General features: G+C 31.0%; 3 protein-coding genes across 11 annotated transcripts; 2 read left to right on the forward strand and 1 right to left on the reverse strand.

Annotated features, from left to right (window-relative positions):
• Nucleotides 1-868: 868 nt before the first annotated feature.
• On the forward strand, nt 869-6,812 carry LOC110668808 (FHA domain-containing protein DDL). 9 transcript variants are annotated; one of them, XM_058136294.1, is made up of 11 exons: nt 873-1,146; nt 1,843-2,601; nt 2,936-2,964; nt 3,575-3,641; nt 3,784-3,841; nt 4,610-4,702; nt 5,118-5,232; nt 5,312-5,359; nt 5,464-5,509; nt 5,621-5,691; nt 5,861-6,298. In XM_058136294.1, exons 2-11 carry the CDS (start codon nt 1,876-1,878, stop codon nt 5,862-5,864), a joined length of 1,257 nt encoding a protein of 418 aa, XP_057992277.1. In that variant the 5' UTR covers nt 873-1,146; nt 1,843-1,875; the 3' UTR covers nt 5,865-6,298. The 9 variants fall into 9 exon arrangements, with proteins under 9 accessions (XP_057992274.1, XP_057992273.1, XP_057992272.1 ...); XM_058136293.1 differs by lacking the exon at nt 5,861-6,298 and adding an exon at nt 6,393-6,635 and having other exon boundaries at nt 874-1,146; XM_058136292.1 differs by lacking the exons at nt 5,464-5,509; nt 5,861-6,298 and adding an exon at nt 6,393-6,635.
• A 6,662-nt stretch (nt 6,813-13,474) lies between these two features.
• Nucleotides 13,475-15,316, forward strand: LOC110668789 (putative F-box/LRR-repeat protein At5g54820). The gene is made up of 4 exons (XM_058137166.1): nt 13,475-13,681; nt 13,869-13,932; nt 14,266-14,376; nt 15,032-15,316. Exons 1-4 carry the CDS (start codon nt 13,476-13,478, stop codon nt 15,314-15,316), a joined length of 666 nt encoding a protein of 221 aa, XP_057993149.1. The 5' UTR covers nt 13,475.
• A 2,389-nt stretch (nt 15,317-17,705) lies between these two features.
• LOC110668816 (septum-promoting GTP-binding protein 1) lies at nt 17,706-20,538 on the reverse strand. The gene is made up of 6 exons (XM_021830201.2): nt 19,968-20,538; nt 19,730-19,850; nt 19,514-19,610; nt 19,378-19,417; nt 18,715-18,798; nt 17,706-18,149 (listed from the first exon to the last, which is right to left on the reverse strand). The coding sequence occupies exons 1-6, from the start codon at nt 20,304-20,306 to the stop codon at nt 17,985-17,987; spliced, it is 846 nt and encodes a 281-aa protein (XP_021685893.2). The 5' UTR covers nt 20,307-20,538; the 3' UTR covers nt 17,706-17,984.
• Nucleotides 20,539-23,966: the final 3,428 nt, after the last annotated feature.

Here is a 23,966-nt window from a genome sequence, read left to right on the forward strand (position 1 = left end):
CGGGGGCTTTAGGCTGGCCCAGGTCCTAGTGCCGGTCCGGCCCATAGGTTAGGTCGTGACAGAACTCTTCTTGTAAATTTTACTTTAAAAGTTTTATTTTATTCTACCTCTTATCTGGAAACAAAGATTTTTTGTGATATTGAGTTTAAAATAATGAATCAAATTAAAAAATAATAATAATAAAAAGCTAGCCGAAATATTTAATATAAATAAAAATATATTAGACTAAATAAAAAAATTTATGTCAATTTTTAATTTTAATAAAATCTTTTAGCTTTATTAATTTAATATTTTTTTATATTTTCAGTTATAGTTAATTTATTTAATTTTATTAATTATTAATAATTTTAATATTTTCATTAATTTTAATAAACTTTCTATTAATACAAAAATATATATAATAATTGAATATTTATTTAATATTGTAATTTTAATTTTTAATTTTTTTTTAATTATAATTTTAATTCATATATTTCTTATTATTTTATCTTAAATTTAAAGTCTAATAGATAAAAAAAAATCAAATATTTGAACATAGAATATTAGTAAATAATATAATAAAAAATAAATATAATTAGAACCCATAAAATAATAAGTATTTGATTTAGTAAAATAATATTTTATTTAATTATTTGAGAATATTTGTTAAAATTGTAAAAAATGTTAATTAATATTAATAAATATTTAAATTATTTTTATTAAATAATTTATTTAATTAAATTAATTATTAAAATTAAAATTAATATAAAAATTTAAGATTAAATAGATAAAATTACAAAATTTAATTAAAATTAAAAAAATTTAGTTAACATATTTTTATATTATGTTTAAAACTATGTCGTTTTTCTTACTGTACAAAGAAAACCCTATCTGCCTGTGTCACAGCCAGCCAGTCAAACTGTAGCATGCTCGCTTCCTGAATCATCACTTGGTCCGTCTTCTGTGACTCGCGTACGACAGTCACGACCAACCCTCTACTCTGCCTCTCTCTCTATCCCAATTGGTTGAAGACCGAAAAGGTTTTTAGCGGCAACAAGAGGCTTCTCTTTTTCAGCAGCCAACTACTGGTTTATGGTTTCAGACCCGTTTGCGGCACCTCAGACAATGCCGTTCGCTAATGCTCTATTGACTACTCAGATAGCCCCCGTAACTCCTCTTCCTTTCTCGCTCGCTCAGCTTCTATTGTATTTTGGTTTGGCGTGTGTAATTTCCTAGCTCTGATTCTGTTCTTGTTGCTTAATTTCTGATTTTTGCTTTCCATTTTTACTAGATAAGGTTTTTCTTTAAATTTTATCTTCAATTTATTTTCTATGCGATGGATGGTCTTTTGCGTTTGATTGTGGTTTAGTGATTTGTGTACTAATTTGCCTGCAAATCAGTGTTGTATTGTGTAGTAATTTTATTGCGATTTACTAATTGTTTTTGTAATTTGGATACTAGTTTCGTTCTGCATTTTTTTTCCTCAATTCAATGATGAGAATATGAGCTTTGAATGCTGAACAGAGGATTATACCTTGCTGAAAACCAGCAGTGTTCTTGCTGCGATATACTTACTGTTTCAACATTGGGAAAACCAATAAAAGAATTCAGTTTGGTTTCCTCTTCCACTAACTTCATTATTTTGGTTTTGGTGATTTTGGGACTGAACGCACCATTGCAAACCCCTAGTTGGTCTGGCTCATCAGTCAACTGATACACAAACTTGCAATTAAAATTATTTAATACTAAGTTATATGCTTAAAGACATTGAATAGTAATGTTCTTGCTGCTCTAGCATTGAATTTCTGATCAGATTCGCTAATTTTACCCTGCTTTTCTAACATTTGCTTTTTTAAAATTTAGGTATCTTCATAACTGCACAGACAGTAATTACCAATGAGGCGTAATTCATCTAATCATTCTCAATCTCCCATTAGAAGTCGTGGTTCTCCACATAGGACGAGCCCATATCAAAGAGAAAGATCACCAGCACGACACAGGAGCTCCCGTAGGGATAGCTCTCCAGCAAGAGAGAAACGCTCAAGTTACGCCAGATCTCCAAGGCATGAGATGTCTCATTCTCCTCCATCACAGCATAGGAGATCCCAGAGGGATAGCTCCGCACCGGCAAGAGAGAAAAATTCTAGTCGTGAAAGGTCTTGCTCTCCGTCTCTGAGAACAAAGCGGTTAAGGAGGGAACAAGCTGAGAGAGAGACTGAGACTGTAGTGGAGAGGGACCTTGAAAGGAATCATGAAAAGGGAGATGGTACACATAGGGAAAAAGAGACGGAAAATTTTTCTATAAGAGAACATGAAAAAAGTCATGGCAGGATAAGTGATAAAGGTGATCGTAGAGAAAGAGAGACTGAGAAAATGACTGAGAGAAAGCGTGAAAGGAATCCTGGGATGGTTAGTGACCAGAATACTCATAGAGAGAGAGGTGAAGATAGGGAAAGTGGAGCTGAGAGAAAGGAGAGAAGGTCAGGAAGAGATGAAATTGATGGAAAGTCTTCTAGAGCCAGGAATGGGAGATCAACTTCTCCATCAGATGACCATCATAGGAGCAAACATAGATCTTTATCACCACCTCAACAAGATGTCCATAGGAGACAACGTGACAAGGTGTCTGGTGATATCCACAACTAATTACTTTTCTGTCTTTTACTTGAGTGTCTTAAGTTGTTTGGTGCATGGAAAAACTGTTGTTCGCTGTTATCACTTACAACTGCAAAATAATTCCTTTTTTAGATGGAAATTGTCAAAATTCTATAAAATTGTCAGAAAATTGGCCCCTTAATCATTGTCACATGAAGGAAGTTTGAACTTAATTTAATCAGGAAAATGATGAACATTTGTATTTTCTAAACTCTCAATTCTTTCATGCATGTTAAGAGTTACATTTCTTGCTTAAATTGATGCTTAATTCAAGTGCCTGATGAAACTTTGATCTTCTCAGGTGACCAACTCTAGAGGAACAGAACGATGGTTAGCTGCTTCTTCACCTTTGTTTTCCCTTTAGATTTGCACCTAAGTGTTGGTAACATACGTTCAGTGTGAAATGCCATCTCTTTTTATGAATAGCAATGATAGTGGGCTGAGAACTTTGCATTAGATTCTGTAGGCCATATTCCACAATGATATGAATTTATAAGCAAAAGCAACAGGTTGGGGAGGCACATTTTTCCAATTTTTATGGATGGGAATAATCTAAGCACAATGGGTCAGTTGAAGCAATATGATTTCTCCAACATAACACGATAGCCTCGTCATATTTTGATAGTCTTTACCATGAAAAGGAGAGCACAGGAAAGAAGCAATCTATGTTCATTGGTCTATTAAGTTTTTCTTCTTAGCTTTATACTTGATAAATGTGGCAAAGTGAGGATGGCATTTGCACAATCACTGTGACAATTTCCCAGTCATTTTGTGTTTTTCACATTAGTCTTATTTGTACTGAAGTGTAGGAGAGAGGATAAACAATGGTGTTGCACTAATTTTCTTGTTTTGCTTTTACTTTTAATCTTTATCTGATAATGCTGGGGTAGCATTGCCGATACTTCGAGCAAGTGTTGAGGCTGCTTTTATGCTTGGGCAGGAATGACGATGATGATTCTGTGGCAAAGATGAAGGCTGCTGAGGAGGCCTTGGAATCAAAGCAAAAGGTAAGAACAACTTGTGAGTTTGTTTTGCTTATGCTAAATTTTGAGCATTAAAGTGGTGTACATTATTCTGTTTGGCCAGTGAAAATGTTCATTTTATCTAGATTCTGTTGCCTTATTTTGGTCATCATCATTGCAACTGCAGCAACAACCTTCATTTGAGCTATCTGGAAAACTTGCTGCTGAAACCAACAGAGTTAGAGGTAGGTGATATTGGCTGCTTTTGTTTTAACCATAGAGAATTGGCATGTCTTACATACTTGGTGGTATTGTTGAATCTCCTTCTCTCTCTCTCTTGTTTGTGTGTATGTATTGCCTTCTAGTTTCTTTGAGGAACAAACTGATGAATTTTTTTAGGAAAACAGAAATTATTTAAAAATTAAACATTTAGTTCTTCTGTTCCTTTGGCCAAAAACTAGTAGTAGATGTTTTAAATAATTTAAAATGCATGAGTGGGAAGCAGCTCATGTTGAAATCATTTATTGACCTAAAAGTTAGATATCATTGTTTTTAATACAAAATTATCCTTGGTTTTTCCCTGCTTATGTTGTACATGTGATAATTTAAAAAAAAAATTATAGTGTTTTATAGGTATTATATGATATATTGTATTTTGGTTGTTCTGGGATGTGAACATAAGGCACAAAGTGCTTGTAATTCTCTGTGATTGCTAGTGAGCTTGATCTTGCTAGACAATTTACTGATCTAGTGGAGATTCTGTTTTTGGTTGTTTGCTTTGTCATTTTCTTTTGTGTTTGATATTTATATGGTTAAAAGCTCCTTTCTTGCTTCCTTTATCTTGACTTGATGTGGGTTAGATGGAGCTGGAAAACCTTTAACTAATATCTGTTTCAGTTTTGCATAATTTTCTTATTAATTGGTGGTGCTGGAAAACCTTTTACTAATATCTGTTTCTGTTTTGTTTAATTTTCTTATTCATTTCTATGCCAATATGGTTTTTTCTTCACTAGGTGTTACACTACTGTTCAATGAGCCCCCAGATGCTCGCAAACCTGATATAAGATGGCGACTCTATGTCTTTAAGAATGGTGATGTGCTGAATGGTAAATCCTGGAGATCTTCTTTCATTGTTTATTTGTATATTATACACATGACAGAACATCTCTTACCTTTCTCAAATCATAACTTCATTCTCTTTGTCAATTAAAGGTGTTTATGCTTTGGTCCCATTACGTTATGAAGTGTGGTTGATACAAATTCAATTTGTTTGGTATTAGATATAGAATTTGAATTTGTTTAAAATTAAGCATATAATATATCATGGTTAACTTTAATTGGTATAAGTTTCTGTTTGTTTGTTTGGAGCTTTTTGCAGTCCTTAAGTGCTTATGTTACCTGTCTATTTATTTTCTTAATGGTTGATCCATTTTAGTCATAGAATTATGGATTATGAGAGAGAGCTTTTAATATATCCCGTTGGCTTATATTTATGTTGCTAACGTGTGTGTTGATAAACAGAGCCCCTCTATATACATCGTCAGACCTGTTACCTTTTTGGGAGAGAAAGAAGGGTTGCAGATATTCCTACAGACCACCCATCCTGTAGCAAGCAACATGCAGTCATTCAATTCCGGTAGCTCTATTATCAGCAGTTTTATTTTTCCAGTTGATGTTCTGGACTTTCTTCTGATTTCTGATTTCTGCTTTGTCAGTCAAGTAGAAAAGGAGCAGCATGATGGTAACTTATCTAAGCAAGTAAGGTGAGAATTTCGCTGATTTGTGGTCACTGGAATTATTGGCATTAGTTTTGAGCATGTCATTTTGATCCCTTGTCTAACCTTTTGATATCTATATGCCATTTTAGGCCTTATTTAATGGATCTTGGAAGCACAAACAAAACTTTCATCAATGTAACATATCTTGATATCTAGTTGCTGATTCATCTCTTTTCTTGTTTATTTGTTTATTATATTACTTTGTTATAGAGTTATTATTTCTAATCTTTTTTGCCGCATTTGCAGGATAATCCCATTGAACCTCAACGTTATTATGAGCTTTTTGAAAAAGACACAATTAAATTTGGTAACAGTAGGTAGGCAGCTAGTCAGTGTTCCATTTCTGCATTTTCCTTGCATGGATCATGATATAGAGTATTCTTGCTTTTTAAGTCTTCACTCTGATTGTACCAGTTAAAGTAGTTTAATTTTTACTGGAATTTGCATGTTGTTCCTTTTCTGCAACTTCAATGTGTCTCTCTTCAGGTGATTGGCATTGATTTTCCATGGTCTGCAAAATAATAAAGAATACATTGTGCTTATATGAAAGTTGAGTCCTAAATCTTCTTCCTCAAAAGCTTATATTCTTTTTTTATCGAAGAAAAAAAAAAGATTATATTCTCTTTGAAACAGCTGTATATTCGTAATACCCATAGATGTTTGTCTGTATCTCAGGCATAACTCTTCTATCTTCGGGTGGTGCTGTGTTGGTTTAGAACATGTACTTTGACCCCAAATGTTTTGATTATAAGGTGGTCATAAAGTCAAACAGTTAAATGTTGCTGAATTTGCATTGTCTGCTAACATGCATTATGAATGAAAGTATGAAACATGTTAGTTTAGAACTAACCCATACACAAGCATATTATGATGATAGTTTAGAACTATCGTAAAAAGACTAGGTTCTGCAGTTCTGCAGTTCTGCTAGTACTCTTTGTTTCTTGTGTGTGTGTGTGTGTGTGTTTTTCTTTTTCTTTTTTTAATTTAGCAAAGTAGTTAATATGCCTGAATTTTGCAGCCGGGAATATGTACTATTGCACGAGAATTCAGCAAGCTGATGGTTGTCAATTTGCATCTCCAAGATGTTTTTCTGTCTTCAGCGTGTGGGAGATTCAGGAGCATTTTGTTTGTCTACAACACCGTTGTTCTAAGAAATAGGATACCTTGTTATAGAGGTCATTTGACTTTATTTAGGATTGGAAATATTTTGTGTCAATCTAAAGCAACCATTTGGTCTAAATTGAATATTTTCATACTACAATCCTGCTCTCTCCATTGCTCATTAGGTTTTTGGTACTTAGGTATCTATTCAAGGGCGTGTTTTAACCTTTTCCGCTTCAGGACCCCTTTTTTTTTTTTTTTTTTTTTTTGTGGTTATCTTCATCTTTGCTGGCTTATTTTATTTGACATAATAACAAATTAAACATTGACGTTGGTTCTCAAATGCGAATTCTAATATCAGGGATATGTGATTAAAACATCATTATAGGAGCGAGAAGAAGTATTAATGCTTCGATAATATCCTTTCAAATCTAAATCTATATAAATGATTATTATAAAGCTGGGTATTGAAGTAGGGGCACAATATATTGACAAGTGGCTTCATATACTACTGTCACTTGGCATCATAAAATTTCGATATTCAATTTTTTTATACAATCAAAATAAATTAAAATTTCAGTTACTATGTGTTATTCTTTTGGTATTCCTAATCCATTCAAATTCTATAATATGTTACAAGATAAAATGCCTATTTATTTTCAGCGATGGCTGATCCAAAATCTGTTGTCTCATGGAGAGCTCAAGCTATAAAGTCTCTTGTGTTGACATCAAAGGTGCAGGCAATCCTAATTTTTACTAAATTTTGTATTCACGTGTTTCATTTCAAAATGCTACTCTTTCCGCGCCAGAGATAAAATAGCGTGGAGATGAAAAGAGTTGATCATATTGCTGCTTCCTTAAAAGAATTTGAAGTTAATGATATTGGTAAACCCACCCATACAAGGTTCATCTTCTGGTCTATGCTTTAGTATTGAGATCAAGGATGCATATATTCCATCTTGGATATTATTTGTTGCGTATGTGCGCTAATATGATCTGAAGGGAAGTGCTTTGAGTCTAGTATTATAACAGAGCGTGCCTCAATTTTCTTGAATGTTACTCTCAAGACAATGTGTGAGAAAACTGATTCTGATGTTGTGGCAAGCAAAGACTTGCAAGATAGCAGTCACTCTATTGGCATTCCAGAAGCTACAGTTTCACCTAGCATGGGTTCAAGCTATGTAAAAGGCATGAAGTACAACGATGGTTCTCATACAATTTCTCTCTCTCCTATATGACATGTTGCTATTGTGATACTGGTAGAAATGTGACATTGAGATATTGTGATACTACTTTCGCAACTCGATGGTCTCTCTATGACAAATTTTGCCTTTTTGGTCACATGGAATACTACAATGGTTTCTGCACATATTTAATTTCCTCTCCTTCATAACATTTTACTTCCATGATCTTTAGTAGAGATATATTGAAATATTTCACTACATGTTGCTGATTAAATTGATCGTCCGTTCTTGGATTGCAACATGTCATTTTGTCTCTTTGTTTTTTCAAGCTCTATCTCATCTTATATAAATAAAATATTACATGTAGTTTTAGTATACATTTAACATAATTTCCTATATCGCTTTAATTTGTTAATACTTAACATAAAAATGCAAATAAAATTAATATATATCTATATTTATAAAATATAATTACAAAAAAAAAATCTTAAATTTGAAATCAGTAAGTATAAATAATTAAAAATACAATCAAATAATTAAATGATTGCCCATAATGCATCTTATTCTATATTTTTTAGCTATATTTTTGTCATTAATTGATAATAATTAATTAATATGTATATATTAAATAAAATTTATTGGTTTTAGTAAATTTATGATCATGAGATTAGTGACTTTTCGATTACCTAATTCGTAACATAACGTTAATATCTATATAAATATTATATAACTGATGAGTTATATGAAATAAGGTTACAAAATAAAATTGCCTCATGATCAAATAAAGCTTAATTGTGGATAAATAGAAAGATGAACAGGATAATAACAAGTCAAATGAAAAATAATTAATGAATATAATAGTAGTATATAAAAAGTTGCAATCACAAATATGTAATAATAAATGAATATCAAGCAAAATTGCCATTGAAAAAATAACTCTAGAACTTTAATGGAAAAAGAAGCCTATATAAAATCTAAAATCATTAGATATATGCATCTTGAAAATTATAATAAAAATTTATTCGGAGATGATGAACAAAAATTTTCAACTAATATCCATAATGTTTATTCTTAAAATTTAACTTTTTTTTATATTTTTAATTTTTTTTTTCTAATTTTTACCTACTACATCTCATTATTTTTTCTATTAATAATTTAAAAATTAAGAGTATTTGCGCAACACCACCAGGTAAATTGTGTAGTTTATATACTATCATCGTCTTTTGAAGAAAAATGGGTACTTGCAATTGGCGGCTAATAAGCTCTAAAGATGTCTTTGGAGTTAGTTTCCTTCACTTTTGTTAAGAGGAGTTGCCATAATGCAGCTCATTCTCTAGCCTCCCGAGTTTTACAAAGCTCATCCTAATTTATTAACAGTCCTATTGAGCATTCAGCAAGTTCTCTTTGTTTTCACCCTTTTGCCAGAGTAGTACTGCGCTCTTTGTTGTTATCTTTGATTTTCTTTTCTTTTTTTTTATAAGAAAAAAAACTCTAATTAGATGGAGATGGCAGATTTCCTTGGAAATTATGGAAAGAAGACAACTGTGGCATTACGACACACCTGGTCACAGCAAAAAGCTTATCGGAGAGCAAAATTCACTTTCTAAATAAGTGGCAATAATGCAGCTCAATCAACACTGGCTGATTTCCGCTACTACCCACTGGGCATGTCCAGATTCAACTCCCCTCTCTCCCTGCATAAAAGAAAACACTAGCTAATTTCCATTTCTAATTTTATCTTTAGTACACTTTTTGTTTTCTAATTATATCTTTTTATGCACTCAATCAACCCTATGTTCCTAGAGCAAGTATGAATGTAATTATTGGATATTCTTGGCACATAAAAAAGTTATTCTTAACCATATTTTCCTAGTCAATATTTGAAATTATAGGTGGATTCCTTTTTTTTCATATGAATATAATTATTGGATGCTTTTAATGTGCTAAAAAATAGTGTACATATATATATATGTGTGAATCGCCATTTGAGTTAGGAGATTCTATGTTTGAGTGAATGAAATTGGATAATAATAAAAATATGAATAACAGATTAGATTTTGACAAGCGGATAAATAAACTACAATTTTTTTTAAAGAAAATTTGCAAGTTTATATATTAACATAGGTTAGGAACAAATCATGAGGTTTTCTTAACATATTAGTTGTTGGATTATGGAGAATGAGAAAGTTTGATTTTAATTTCTCAAAACAAGCCAAAAGTTATACATAAAAATAGAGTAAAGAAAGTTTAAAATTCAACTTGACTCAACTAAGCTTTTATCCCAAAATTTATTGGGGTCGGCTATATGGATTCTCTTTCTCCACTCTAAACGATTTTGGCTTAAATCTTTGAAAATGTGTAATGCTTCTAGGTCATATTGTATTACTCTTCTCCAAGTCAATTTAGATCTATCCCTTCTTTTCTTTCTATCCTCTAACCCAATGTGCTCTGTTTGTTTAACTGAAGCCTCCGTATATCTACGTTTTACATGACTAAACTACCTTAATCTTCCTTCTCTTAACTTATCCTCAATTGGCACCACTCCTACCTTTTCTCTAATACTCTCATTACAGACTTTATCTAGTCTAGTATGGCTACTCATCCACCTTAACATTCTTATCTCTGTAACTCTCATTTAAACACATATGGCTCTTTTATTGCCCAACACTCACTACCATATAACATGGCTCCTTCATTGTCCAACACTCACTACCATATAATATGGCTGGTCGTATAGCTGTACGGTAAAATTTTTTTTTCAACTTATTGAGAATCTTGCGATCACATAAAACTCCGTGGCACGTCTCCAACTCAACCATCCGGCTTTAATCCTATGATTAACATCCTCTTTACATCCCCCATCTACTTGAAGGATTGAGTCGAGATATTTAAAGTGATTACTTTGGGGCAATACCACTCTATCCAAACTAACTCATTCCCTATCACCAGTTCGGCCTTCACTGAACTTGCAATGCATGTATTCTATCTTCGTTCTACTTAACTTAAAGCCCTTTGACTCTAGAGTACTTATCCAAAACTCTAGCTTTCTATTGACTCCTCGTGTCTCATCTATCAGAACTATATCATCCTCAAACATCATGTACTAAGGGATACTCTTGATAATCTTGAAACTCGAGGTTAGTTTGCTGGATGTCACGTGTCAAAGAAAGTTTAGTATGCGGTTGTAGAATATGAGTCGAGCAACATACAGGCAAGACAAGCTATTGGACAATTAGTCTAGGCTCTTTAGCGGGCTTGTGTATCTGCAAAAGAAACATGGTTAGAGAGCCTAGTGGGACTCTCCTACTTGGCATTATGATGGTTAAGTCAACAATGATTTATGAGGAGTAGAGAGAAAGTGAGTTAATTGATGGGTTATCTGAATGAGGAATGTTCTATGCTTGGTACTAAAGAGATTATATACTCCAAGAAATTCGATAGGGTCACTCAACGTGAAGTGTCAGTGCAAGTTAGACAATAATGTATGATAGGTTTTCTAATGGTTGTCATGTCATTCCTACTTGCACACTGAGTCAAATTGATTTTCCTAAGTAACTATCTTGGGATATATCCATTTGATGTTGCTAGGTCAAAATGGGTTATTTATAAACTAGTAGTGTGGCCAGTTCATTTAATGCAACTAACCGAGTTTAACCATCTCAAAAGGATGAGTACATTAGAATATAAATTTAATAGCCTTTAAAGCACTCATTAAATAGGTTTGTAACTCATAGAAATATTTAATACATCTAGGTAATGTGTCAAAGGACGGCTATAAGCCTTTTACCTCCTTGCGACTACCTTTTCTACCCTTGGGGCCCTGATGACTCAGATTCATTGTGGGACCTTTAATCCGAGCTCAACAACCCTTCTTCTTAATGTAGGGTGTCGTATACATGCAGAAGGTAAATATCAAAAGGGACATGTGGTGTAATCATTGGGTCGGTAGTGTTATTTTATGTCACATATAAGTAATAATTAAGCATAAAACAAAGACATTTTCTTTCCCTTTTCATTTTCTTTGTAGCTCACTCTCAATTTTTTCTCTTTCACTTTCACTCTTTTTTCTCTATACGAACGCAAGAGCGACTCTTCCTTTTTATATAGAAAAAGATTGCTTTCTTTTGTCAACAAATATCATACTTGCTACATGCTTAAATGTGATTTTTTTTTTCTTTACACATATTTTCACTCCCAAAATTTCATCAACTCTAATACTAGTAATTTCAGCTCGATGAGGCAATTAAGCACTTTCTTCTCTTAAAACGATTAGTTTAGCTCCATTAATATTTTCTTAGAAAATTTTTTTCTCATTTTCTAGCATTATGTGTATTCAAAAAATGTGTTAACAAAAAATATTTTCTTGATCAAAGGGTGAAGCCATTTTTACGGAAAATGACTTCTTTTGAAAAAAGAAATTATTTTTTGAATTTTGACAATTTTATTAAAATATGAAACACTTATACATATATAATATAAACACATACTATTAATTTAATGTTACAACTAAATAATGAAAAATATTTTTATGGAAAACATTTTCTTAGAAGATAATTTTCATGAAAAAATATTTTTCATGAGTAAATTATTTTCTATGGAACAAACGGAGTTTTTATTTCATTTCTTCAAGATTCTAGCAGGAGTGTATTTAACGTAAAATTGGGGAGGTAATGAGTATCCTATTTGATTAATTAATTATTCTTTTATGATATGTCAAAAACATATTATCCAAATTAGGGGCGGAGCCAAAAAATTAAGTTAATATTGTCAAAATTTTTGTTTTGCTCAATTCAGAAAAAAATGTAAGTATTTTATATAATAATAAATTATTAACTAAAAAATAATAGTGCATGTAAATTTTAATATGTAGCAGCAACTAAGTATAAAAAAATAATTCCATAAAATAATAAATTCTTGATGTAATTTAATTTTACAATTGTGAGTTTTCAAATTTTGAAAACATTGCTTGATTATTTTATTATTAATACTATCAAAAATATCTTTCAATAAATGTAATCAAATAATCATTTAACAATTAATCTCTCATTTCATAGAAAATACACTTTCAATACTTAGAGTTACAAAAGATCATATTAACGCTAATTTCACAAATAAACAAACTAATGGATACACTGATTTTTCATATATTGCTTATAAATTATCAAAATAATAAGTACAATAATTATTAATTTAAATGCCAATTATTATAAAATAAATACAAGAGTTTTCAAATAAGTCAAAATTTATTAAATGTAATGTATTTTAAAAATTTCAATGGAGCAAAAAATTATTTTAATAAGGTTATATATATAAAAAAATAAATATAATGTATTTATGAAATTAAAAAAAAAATTAACCCCCCTCATCATAGGACAAATCCGCCCTTGATATAAATTTTGTTGCAAAGAAAGGTAATTATCAAAAAAAAAAAAAAGGAAATGACCAAAAAAATTCACAAGGCACCAATGGTATTTTCTTTTCTTTCTTATTTTTATTTATGGTAATGAATTGATTGTCAGGATTTTTCTTATTGAAGGCTATTGAATTTCATTTGAAATCCAGTAGCCTTAGGCCACAACAATTCTTGGCTGTATGATAGCTTTCCATTTTAGACAATTATGTATTAAATAATTTTTCTATTTTTCTTTTTCTTTTTAATAGACCAATTAAAAAATACTCACCATTTGCTAATTGTCACCTTCTAAAATACATACAAACTGCAACTGTTCTATGGTCTCAACATTTCACATTTACTAATATAAAAAACTTATTGCATCTTCATCTTTTTCTTCACCACCAACAAATCCTTCAAAATCATGGACAACAATAATCGTAATATGTTCTCAACACTCACAAGCTCTCGTCTTGTGCTTATTGTCAATTATTTGCCTTTCAAAGAAGCATTAAGGACAAGCATCCTATCTAAGCAATGGCGCAATGTTTGGCGTGAGACAACAAACTTAGAGTTTCATGAGAAATTCTTTATTGATCTTGAAGAAATTGATAAGAAGAACCAGAGGATTTAAAGGAGTTCCTTCTTTGATTTTGTTAGGAAGTTCCTTGCATGCTACCCACAAAGGGCTATTCAGAAATTTACAATGTCTTGTTCAAAACCAGAGGGTTTCCTTGTAGATGTGTAAGACTTTGTTATTTTCACCATTCAAGAAAGTGAATGAGTTAGAACTCAATTTCTCTTATCCTATATGAAGAGAAGAAGATGATGCTAAGAAACATCTAGCAATCGTTGAATTGCCTTTCCAGGTTTATCAACATGTGAGTCTTGAGCCATTGAAGTTTATTTCATGCAATTTTGATGTGTCTAAATTCAACAATTTTACAGTCTTGAAGGGGGTTTCTTTTTAGGGTGGATAGAGATAAGTTTGACTTCTATCAAGGATTTATTGTTGGGTTGTCCTTTGCTAAAGAGTTTGGGTTTAAAGAAGTGTTGGAACATCGATTGGTTCGAGATTTGTTTACCAAACTTGAGGCTATAGAATCTGTCCATTCATAAATGCAATTTCATTCAAAATTTTCTGAATTAAGGGACCAAACTTACAATTTTTGAAGTACTCAGGCAAAATTTGCCACTTTCACATGTATAATCAGCGTGAAATGGTAGAGGCTGATCTTGACTTTGGAATGGAGCTTGAATTTGATATACTTGGTTCACTTCTTAACGATTTCTTGCAAAAGTTTTATGCTGCTAAAGTTTTGACTGTATGCAGTGTACTCCTTTAGGTATTTTTTCTTCCCTTATAAAATAACTTGTATGCATCTCTGCCCCTTATGTTGAGACAACTTAATTTATATATAATAATAATTTATTATTATTAGTCTCTTAATCCTTCCATTTCTTTATGTAGATCTTATTTGCTCACATGTCATATTATTAAATCATTGTAGATCAATCACTCACTTATGATTGTTCATTATACGAGTATTATGATTATTTATTGCATGTATATTTCGATTATAATTTATATTTGAAAAGCACAAAATTCAAATCTTAGTTGTATTCATTCACGTATTACATCTATTTTATCATAAATTTAGAAAATAAAATGAATATCTTATTTTGTTATCTAATACTTCATTTAATGGTATTTATAGCGCATGTGGACGCCTCGATTACATATTTTATATTGAAAAATTGCAAAGCTCTGATTATTTTTTTCATAACTTTATTAAATACTAATAAGAAAGTTTGAGATTTCAAAGTTTTATAGATTGATATTATAGTTTAGATTGAGAAAATGTGATCATACTAGAATCATATAATTTTTTGTTCACATGTTTTGTTTATTTTAAAATAAATTTAGAAGGTGAATTGTATTATATTATCTAATACTTCATTTAATAATATTTATCATATATAATCCGTGAACACTGCACACACCATTTGAATCGGAAATTGCAATTGTGTCATAGTTTTTGGAACTCAAAATTTTATGTGGTAGTGCAGGTTGTTTCCTTAGGAGAAGAAACATTTAGTTTGCAAGCTTCGCTTGATGTCCGCGATCTGATTCTGAAAACTGCAATGCACTCCTGTGAATTTTATGGAATTAGGTTCATGTTTAGGAGTTGTCCAAAACTTGAGACCCTTACTTTTGACATAGGCCCTGCAAAAATTTTCTCTTTGGGTACTTACACAATTTGACTTCTCTTGCACTCAAATAAGGTGATCATGATTGCTGTATGAATATATATATAGTTGGATTGGGTTAGCTCTTGACCTTGATTAATGCCCAGCTTTGTTTGCCCCTTATATATGGTTAAGGTGTAACATCTCCTATCTGTTATGGACATTAAGTGATGATAATTGAGAGTTTATCATATAGAATTTGTATGTGTTCATCGGTCCTCTTAAAGATAGTGAGTATCATATGAAAATTGTCACATGAGATGTGCTTATGTGATTGTTTAATATGATAAGAGTTAGAGCCTTTATTTGCTTTTTTTTATTATTATTATTAAATGAAAACTCAATGGTTTCAGTAACAGTTAGTATACCATACAACAAGAGTTTATGTGCTTGTTTTCTTGTAAATAGCGAATAGTATATAAAAATATAATTATCTATGCAATAAGAGTTAAGAAAGCTTATTTGCTCGTATTTTTTTTTTTAATAGACTCGATGTATGAATAACAACTGGTGTATTGTACAATAGGGGTAATTGGAAGGTAATGCTTTCTCTTTCTCACCATAAAGATAATAAGAAACCTTATTCTACACGAAAATATAAATAGATATGGCAAATGTAATAATTAATGTTAAATATTTAATATATTTAGAGTGTTATACTATCTTGTATTTTTGGTTTGTTGATTGCTGGATTATGAACCTCCCTTTGAATTAAATCCTCATGAATTTTGGTCAAGGAACGCAATGATTCAACGGTGCATCAATAGAAGCTTGAAGGTGGTGAACATCAAGGGATTTAATGTCACAACGAATGAACTGTATGTCCTGAGACACATAATCAACTGCCGTCACAAACTAAGTGAATCTCTTTCTTGCCAACGAAGAAGATGATAATGGACAAAACAGGGAGAGTTATATGGCAAGAGCTCACCTTGTTAAGCAGTTCCGAAGCTTCTCAAGGAAACTGCAGATGTTGGTCTCCTGAATTAGTCTATTTCTATATATATATGATAATTCTGATATGAGTTTGTTAAAAATTATTACGTGAAACTATTCAGCAGTAATGCACTATATATATGTGTTAGAACTAAAAACTATTTCTCTCAAATAGAGGGATTATCTCATCTAACCATCATAGATTTTATCTTTCAAGTAACTGTTCTCTACCATTTCAGCTTTATGTTTCAAGTAAATTGCTGTAGTGCATCGTTGCATTGATGTTTCCCTGGTTGATTTGTATAGTTCACCAATCTTCCAGTCTTCATTTACCTACATCCATTGTCCTTTCAAGAATCTGAAACGGCTTGTCGTTTGACACTAATGGCTGTTGTCATCATGTGTTTGATCCCAACAATCCATATTTTATTAGGCGTTGAGAGGAGGAGCTATCGGTTGTGTTTGACATCAGTATGCGGAGCGGAGATATCAAGACCAGGACCCGACCTGCCTGAAAATATTTATTTTATACAAAAAAAAAAATTTAACATAAATTTTTTTTTTGGGTGAGCCAGGCTTGGGCACTGCAGAGCAATTTGAGCCCGGCCCACCCCAATAATTGGTATGGACAATAATATTACAAACATGATGTTTGATTCTCTCACTCCCTGGTTAAACTTATATATGATCTTTTTCCGCTCACCTTTAAAATAAATGTTAAAAGACCATTGACGACTAATTAGGGAAGAGAGATGAAATGGCTTAGTTTAAGTCATGATGGGTGAAGGTGAGGGGTACTGGAATCAGATCTGACTCTGAATGGAAGAGAATTACTTTGTCCTTAAGTTGATGGTCGGCTGTAATTTTTGTTTCTATGCAATTATACGACAGAACCCTAATATATAAAATTCTGGGTTACCTGATAAAGGAGCATGTAAGGCTAATTATCATGGCCAGATAACTTCATGATTTGCTGGCAAAAAGGATATAAATTGGCATTAACAATAATGCACATATATCTAGCGAATAGTTTTTTAGTAGTCTAAGCATGACAGCAAATTAGTGATCTCACCACCAAATCTTACATTTTCATATATTATTAAAAACCTCATACTATAATCTAAAATAGTTGTAGGACTTTCATTGGTTAGCTGTGTTTGAGGCAGGGCAAGGCAGGCATATCTGATGGGATTTTTTAGTGCTGCAAGAATAAATGTAGATTCTGCATTTCTTCATTCTTTGGGTTTATCTAAAATGGTGGATGTGGGCTCATCTATTCCCTCTCTCTCTCTCTCTCTCTCTCTCTCTCTCTCTCTTTCCTGTTTTTCAAAAGTGTATAGAAGATTTAAAATTGCCAAGTTTCCATGCTGGTAGATTCTGGGCATTGGTTCCTCCGCTTTCCAAAAAGAAAAGAGAATTGGGAACCCATCAATTTGAATTGGAATTAGGAATATTGGCGTGAAGCATATAACTAGCAAACAGCTTCTACTCTTTTATATTTCACATCTTTTTCTTCTTTTGCATCAAGAAACTCCCTACGACAGCCATGCTACTTGCACATGGAATGTAAAGTTAAAGGAAAAGGAAAAGATTAAACAATAAACAACGAGAAAAGAAAAGAAAAGAAAATGCCTCAGGAAAGAATCTACTGATGAGCTTGAATTTTCCTGCTTTCTTGTTTTCTTTTTCAAATTTGTTTGTGTGTCTCTCTTTTGGCTATGTACATGATCAGTGCCTAAAGTACGCTTCAGAAGTCAATTATGGGTTCTCCAATTGTCAAGTTTCTCTCTACCGACCAAGGCAGGTTGAAGAGCTTTGCCATGATAAATTTGAATATCTTGTTCACATTTATATTATGTTTAGCACTTGAAAAGAAAAGGGTCGCCTTCATTGCCTTGGCATATGCCCTTGCCTGTATAAAAATTAAAAAAAAAAAAAACATATTAAATTATCAATTTTCATATATAAAGTATGCATTATATTCTTTAAAAAGGAAGCTGTCTCCAATATTATGTGGCCCCCCTTTGCTTATCTTTAAACGCGGAGAGAGGGAAGAAAATGTCACAAATGTCAATTTTCCAAAAATTGACAAATGAAGACTCAAAAGACTCAGATCATGTTATAAAGGTCATCTCTGAGTCATCCTAAGGACATTCTTCTAATTCACATGCCAGCCAAAACGTCTGTCACATTCATGAAAATTAACCACCAAAGTCTATCAAGTTATTAATTGTTGGGTTTAGCTGCAGGCCATGATTGATGACCTCTACAGTTTTCTTAAACTATTTTTGGAATCCACTCATTGTCTTCTTCAATATGAAGTTCTTCTCCTCTTTCACAAGACATGCAGATCAAATCTGTGTTGTATGTAGCAAAATTAAGGGTTCAAACTCTGACAATCAACTTCCGTCAATACATAACTTTAGAAAGAAATACTTAATCAAACGATGCATCAACATATTGAAATATATGGTCACCTGAGTCACTATTGGCCACTGCAAATTGTGGGGAAGCCGGACGAAATCGTCAAACTTGGTTCCTATTAATATGGGAATCGCCGTCTAGAAACATAACAAAACAGAAAGAAAGTTATAGATAGAAACATCATTTACATCAAAACACTGTGGTCCTGGTCCATCCTCTAATAACTTTAGGGCTCCACTATTTGAAACAGAGGAAAAAAAAAAACAAAAGTCTTTCAGCCATATCAATTTACTATGCAGACCATCACATTAAATAAAAAGTGAAAGAAAACACACACAAAAACTAATATATAACATCACCAATTTTAGGGCACCACTTTTCAATTGGATTTTTGGTGATATCATTTAGTAACATAGGCCACTCATTAAATTAGCACTAAATATCATGGGCCAAGTAAATTGAATATGACACCTGTGTTGTGTTCTTCTGTTTGATGGTGCTAGTGTACTACTAATTTAACAAGAACTCTTATCCTTTAAATGCTAATCATTGTGATCTAATGGCCACATTTAAAGCCTCACCAGAAAAATAAATTAGCTACTCATTTGACAGAGTAAATGACAGGGATTGGTTGCCATTGAGCTAATAGTTTAATGGCAGAGCACCTAATCTATAGGACATGAGATCAAGAGTTCAAATTTTGAGAGTTTAGGTACCTGATTCCATTTTCTGGCTTGACTATACCATTCAGTAACACTGCAAATCAAGCCACAGAAATCATGTCTTGAAGTTTAGTAAAGTATATGATATTATCCACTAAAAACAGTCAATTGAACTATTAATTACAATTACCTGTTAAGAGTACACCGACTAGTAAGATCAAACATGAACAAAATTGCTACTGCATCTTTACAGGCAATAGGAACATGATCAAGTGAGTTACTGTCACCTGCATTCAAATAAACAGATTGATTATTTCATTAACTAGTATCATAAAATCTTATAATATGTGTAATTTAAAGCTATAAACAATCCAAATTAACTTGGTTAACTAATTAATCAACGTACCCCCTACATCCCATATGCTAAATGTAATCCTGGCACCTTGAACCAGTAATGTTTTATCCATTAAATTCAATCCTGTCATCTGCAAGCATTTCTTTTCCTGCTCATCTCCCACATACTTGATCTTCATAATTAAAAAAAATTAAAAAAAAAAATTAATGACTGTTGGTTGGTGCAACATCTATCCAAATAAACATAAAAACTGAAAATTCTAAAAAAGAGAGAAAAAGAAAATTCTTACCACAAAGCTTGTTTTTCCAATTTGGCAATCACCCAACAAACTGATCTTCAAAGTGACTAAATCCGAATCCGTGCTATACCCACAAAACGTGGTGGTGGGTTCCTCCGATGACTCCAACCCACCGTCTTCAATTAACTCCGGCGTTGGAGAAGAAGGCCGGCGAGTGAGCCGGCGATACCTAACAGGCTTCCCTATAGAGCAAGCGAGAATCCTATCCCAAATGAACTGAAAAAACTGTCTAAAAACCGATACACGTTCGAGTATACTCCACTTGATATTTACATGAACATTAATCTTCCGACAAAGCTGTGTCATCTTTTCACGAACGATCTTGGCCATGAAAAAGGAACAAAGAGTTTGCTTGAAGCTTTGTCATGGTCTGTTGCTGTTGTTCTTGTCTGTCTCTTATCGATGAGGCCTGGTTTTTTTTTCTATGTAACTATCCCAAGCTCTAGAGAATTATAGGAGGGGCGGTTGACCGGTATTTTGTGGATGCCAATACAGTCCAAATTGCCGGCTTCTCGGTTCTCTAATGCACTATGGGCATCATGGTCAATCTTGGGGCCCTGAGAAGTGAGATAAGAATGGTGGTCATTTAAAGGGTGATTGGTAAGGGTGTTTTTGGTATTTCGGTAAAAGGGTATTTTAGGAAGATGTGCTTTGTCTATATGCATAGAGCACGAGCATCTTGTAAGGTGTTTTCAGATGAAGAAAAAAAAAAAAAAAGAAATATATATATATATAGAGAGAGAGAGAGAGAGAGAGAGAGATTATGCTTATCATAAAGGAAGAATCTTTAGGGTACACCAATTACACACTGAAAAAAAGGTGCGAGCATTAATTTTGATTTGCTAACATGGGAAATAGAATTATTTTAGACGATAATTATATCAATGGATTGTGTTTTCATTTTTTGGTAAATAAATTAAAGAGATGCGTTATTCTGTATTTTGAATAATTATGTCTCATGAAAGAATTCAATTTAGTTATATAAGATTGAAAAATATTTATTTTTTTCTTAAAAAATTATTTATTTTTATTATATAAAGAAAAATTAGAAAATTAAGGAAAATCTTTATGAAAAGAAAAATTATTATTTTTCTTATAAAACTATTTCATGATAAAAGAAAAATAAATGAAATGATTTGTGTATTTTTCATATTTTTAATAGAAAGCTGAGAAAATTATTAACTTTTATTATTTATGTTCGTATTGAATAAATAAAATTATATTAAAAAAAAGACTATTTTGAATAGTATGGTACAATTTTATAGTTGAAAAATTTTTTTATTTATTATAATTATTTGCAATATAATTTTTTTAATAATGCTTTATTCTCATAATTTTTAATTTGTATTATAAAATTAATACTGTTTTTCTTTTTTTCACTTAATTTCGTCAAAAATAAAATGATTTAAAATATTAAATTTTTTTTTCCTTTTGAATAAAATAGAGGAATTTTTTTTTCTCATCCTTTTCCTCATTTAAAAATAAAAAAATAAATCTCGGTTCAATGGTTGAATGTATAAATGAAAAACTCCATAAATTTTTAAGGAAATAAAATAATTATTTGCAATTAAGATATATATATAGAGAGAGAGAGGATGGCACACAAACAAAGAGTTATGGATTAAAGAAATTTCAATAATTCAAAATTTTGACTGCAATCCAGCAACAATTTCCTTTATTAAAATATTTTTGTTAGATTATACAATAAATATGTTATTTATTAGATGATAATTTAAATAGTAATAATCATATCAATTTTGAGTAAATTAAATTATGTGGCGATGTGCTCAACTTTCCACCAATAATGATGGATTATCCTTGCATAATATTGTAATTATCACACGCAACCACTTAACTTTATGAGTTTTTCATAAAAATTACTAAATTTTAATTTTTTTTATAAAAATTATTAAATTTCAATTTGATTTTATAAAAGTCAATGTGATTGAAAATTAAAGGTTTTCAAATTAATTTATTAATTTATCAATTATTTTACAAATAAAATTACCTAACTACTGATTACTAATGGAGAACTCAACCACTTATCTTTATGAGTTTTTTCATAAAAGCCACTAAATTTTAATTTTTTTCATAAAAATCATTGAATTTCAATTTGATTTCATAAAAATCACTGTGATTGACAATTAAAAGTTTTCAAATTAATTTATTAATTTGTCAATTATTTTACAAATAAAATTACCTTACTACTGATTACTGATGAAGAAGAAACAGAAAAAAGGAGGAGTTTGATAGCGAGAGAGGTAACAGGATATGTTTTATTCATTATATTTTCTTTTTTTTAGGAAACTAATTAAATAATATAATTTTATTTGTAAAATAATTGATAAATTAGTAAATTAATATGAAAATTTTTAATTTTCAATAACAGTAACTTTTATGAAATCAAATTGAAATTTAATGATTTTTATGAAATAAATTAAAATTTAATAACTTTTATAAAAATACTCATAAAATTAAATGATCATATGTGATATTTACCCTTACATAATAAAATGACAAAGCAGTGATGGATCAATGAATGTAAAAAGATAAATAAGAATTTATCCATTCAGCTATCATTTATTGATTTTTTTAGTGTGATAATATATGTATGATATTTTTAGGGTGGTACAATATCATTATCTTTAATTAGTGGTACGAAATCTTACATTAAATATAAAGTGTGTGTTGATTATATAAGAATAAATACTCTATTAAAATTATCAATAGCTATCAATTTTTGTCACTAATTTATATGTGCGTATATTTTATTTATAAAAAAAAAAGAAAAGAAGGTGTCTGAATAAAAATAAGGTAGAGTTGAGTGTCCTAGTGTAGTCTTAATTGAGGTTCGTGAGTGAGTCAGGCTTGCACAATGACTAATCCTTCGAAATCTTATATTTAATGTGAAGTGTACATGTGTGTGAATTTTATAAAAATAAGAGTTCTATTAAAATTATATTGATTTTAACAGTAATTCATTCTTATCGCTAACTCGTATATGCTTTTATATATATATATTTAATTTTAGAGATTTTTTTTGGCCTAGACGGCTTTAGCTTTGGTTGTACTCCTAAAGGCCTAAACCTCTTCATGCATGAAGAGGTTTAAGCATGAAGAGGAGAGGTTTAAGCCTTTAAGAGTACAACCAAAGCTAAAGCCGTCTAGTTCACAAAAAATTTCTAAAATTAAAAGCATTCTTTTTCTATTTTTTTAAGAAATTAAAGGTAAAATTATTTTTTATTTAAAAATTTAATAAATCATATAATGACATGAATTATGGAAAAAAAAAGCTCACTTTTCGGAAAACTTACAGTTCCTCATTATATATTTGAAAGTTTATATTTTCACAATTTTTATAGAAAGTTAAAATTAAAAAATTTTTGATATTACTATTTAAATTAATATAAAAATTATTTATAAAATATTATTAGAATTTCATTTGAAAACCAAATAATTATTTAAAACTACGTATTCTAGTCATATCTAAAATACCCTTAAAAATAAAATAAAAATTTTGAACAAATTATTCTTCTGTGAATACTAAAGAAATATCGTATGATTTATAAAAGAAAAAATAATAATAATAAAGAAAGAAGTTTGGTGGTCATATTAGGTTGGTTATGGTGGATTGAAAGATTGAATCTTTATCATGAATCAACCTATTTAAAAATGAATCCCTATTAGATAGTTATGATGATGCTACAAACTGGCTAACAGTTTTTGGCCGTTGCCCTGAAAATCTGTGGGACACGAGCATTTGGTAGAACTTAGTTTCCAAAAATACCCTCCATGAAGCCCACTACCATACATAAAACTAAGCTTTTTGATAAGAACAAAGTAATGGTCTCAAAGTTTGTAGTTCACATTTGGTAAGCCAAAGCGCTTTTGACGATTGAGAATTTCCATGTTCCTCAAAATTGGAGTTTGTATTCAATTGCAAAACTCCAAACTCAAGCACACAAATTAATACTTCCAATCCCCCTTTTT

The sequence above is a fragment of the Hevea brasiliensis genome, chromosome 15, assembly GCF_030052815.1.
Source record: "Hevea brasiliensis isolate MT/VB/25A 57/8 chromosome 15, ASM3005281v1, whole genome shotgun sequence".
In the NCBI taxonomy this organism is placed as follows: Eukaryota; Viridiplantae; Streptophyta; class Magnoliopsida; order Malpighiales; family Euphorbiaceae; genus Hevea; species Hevea brasiliensis.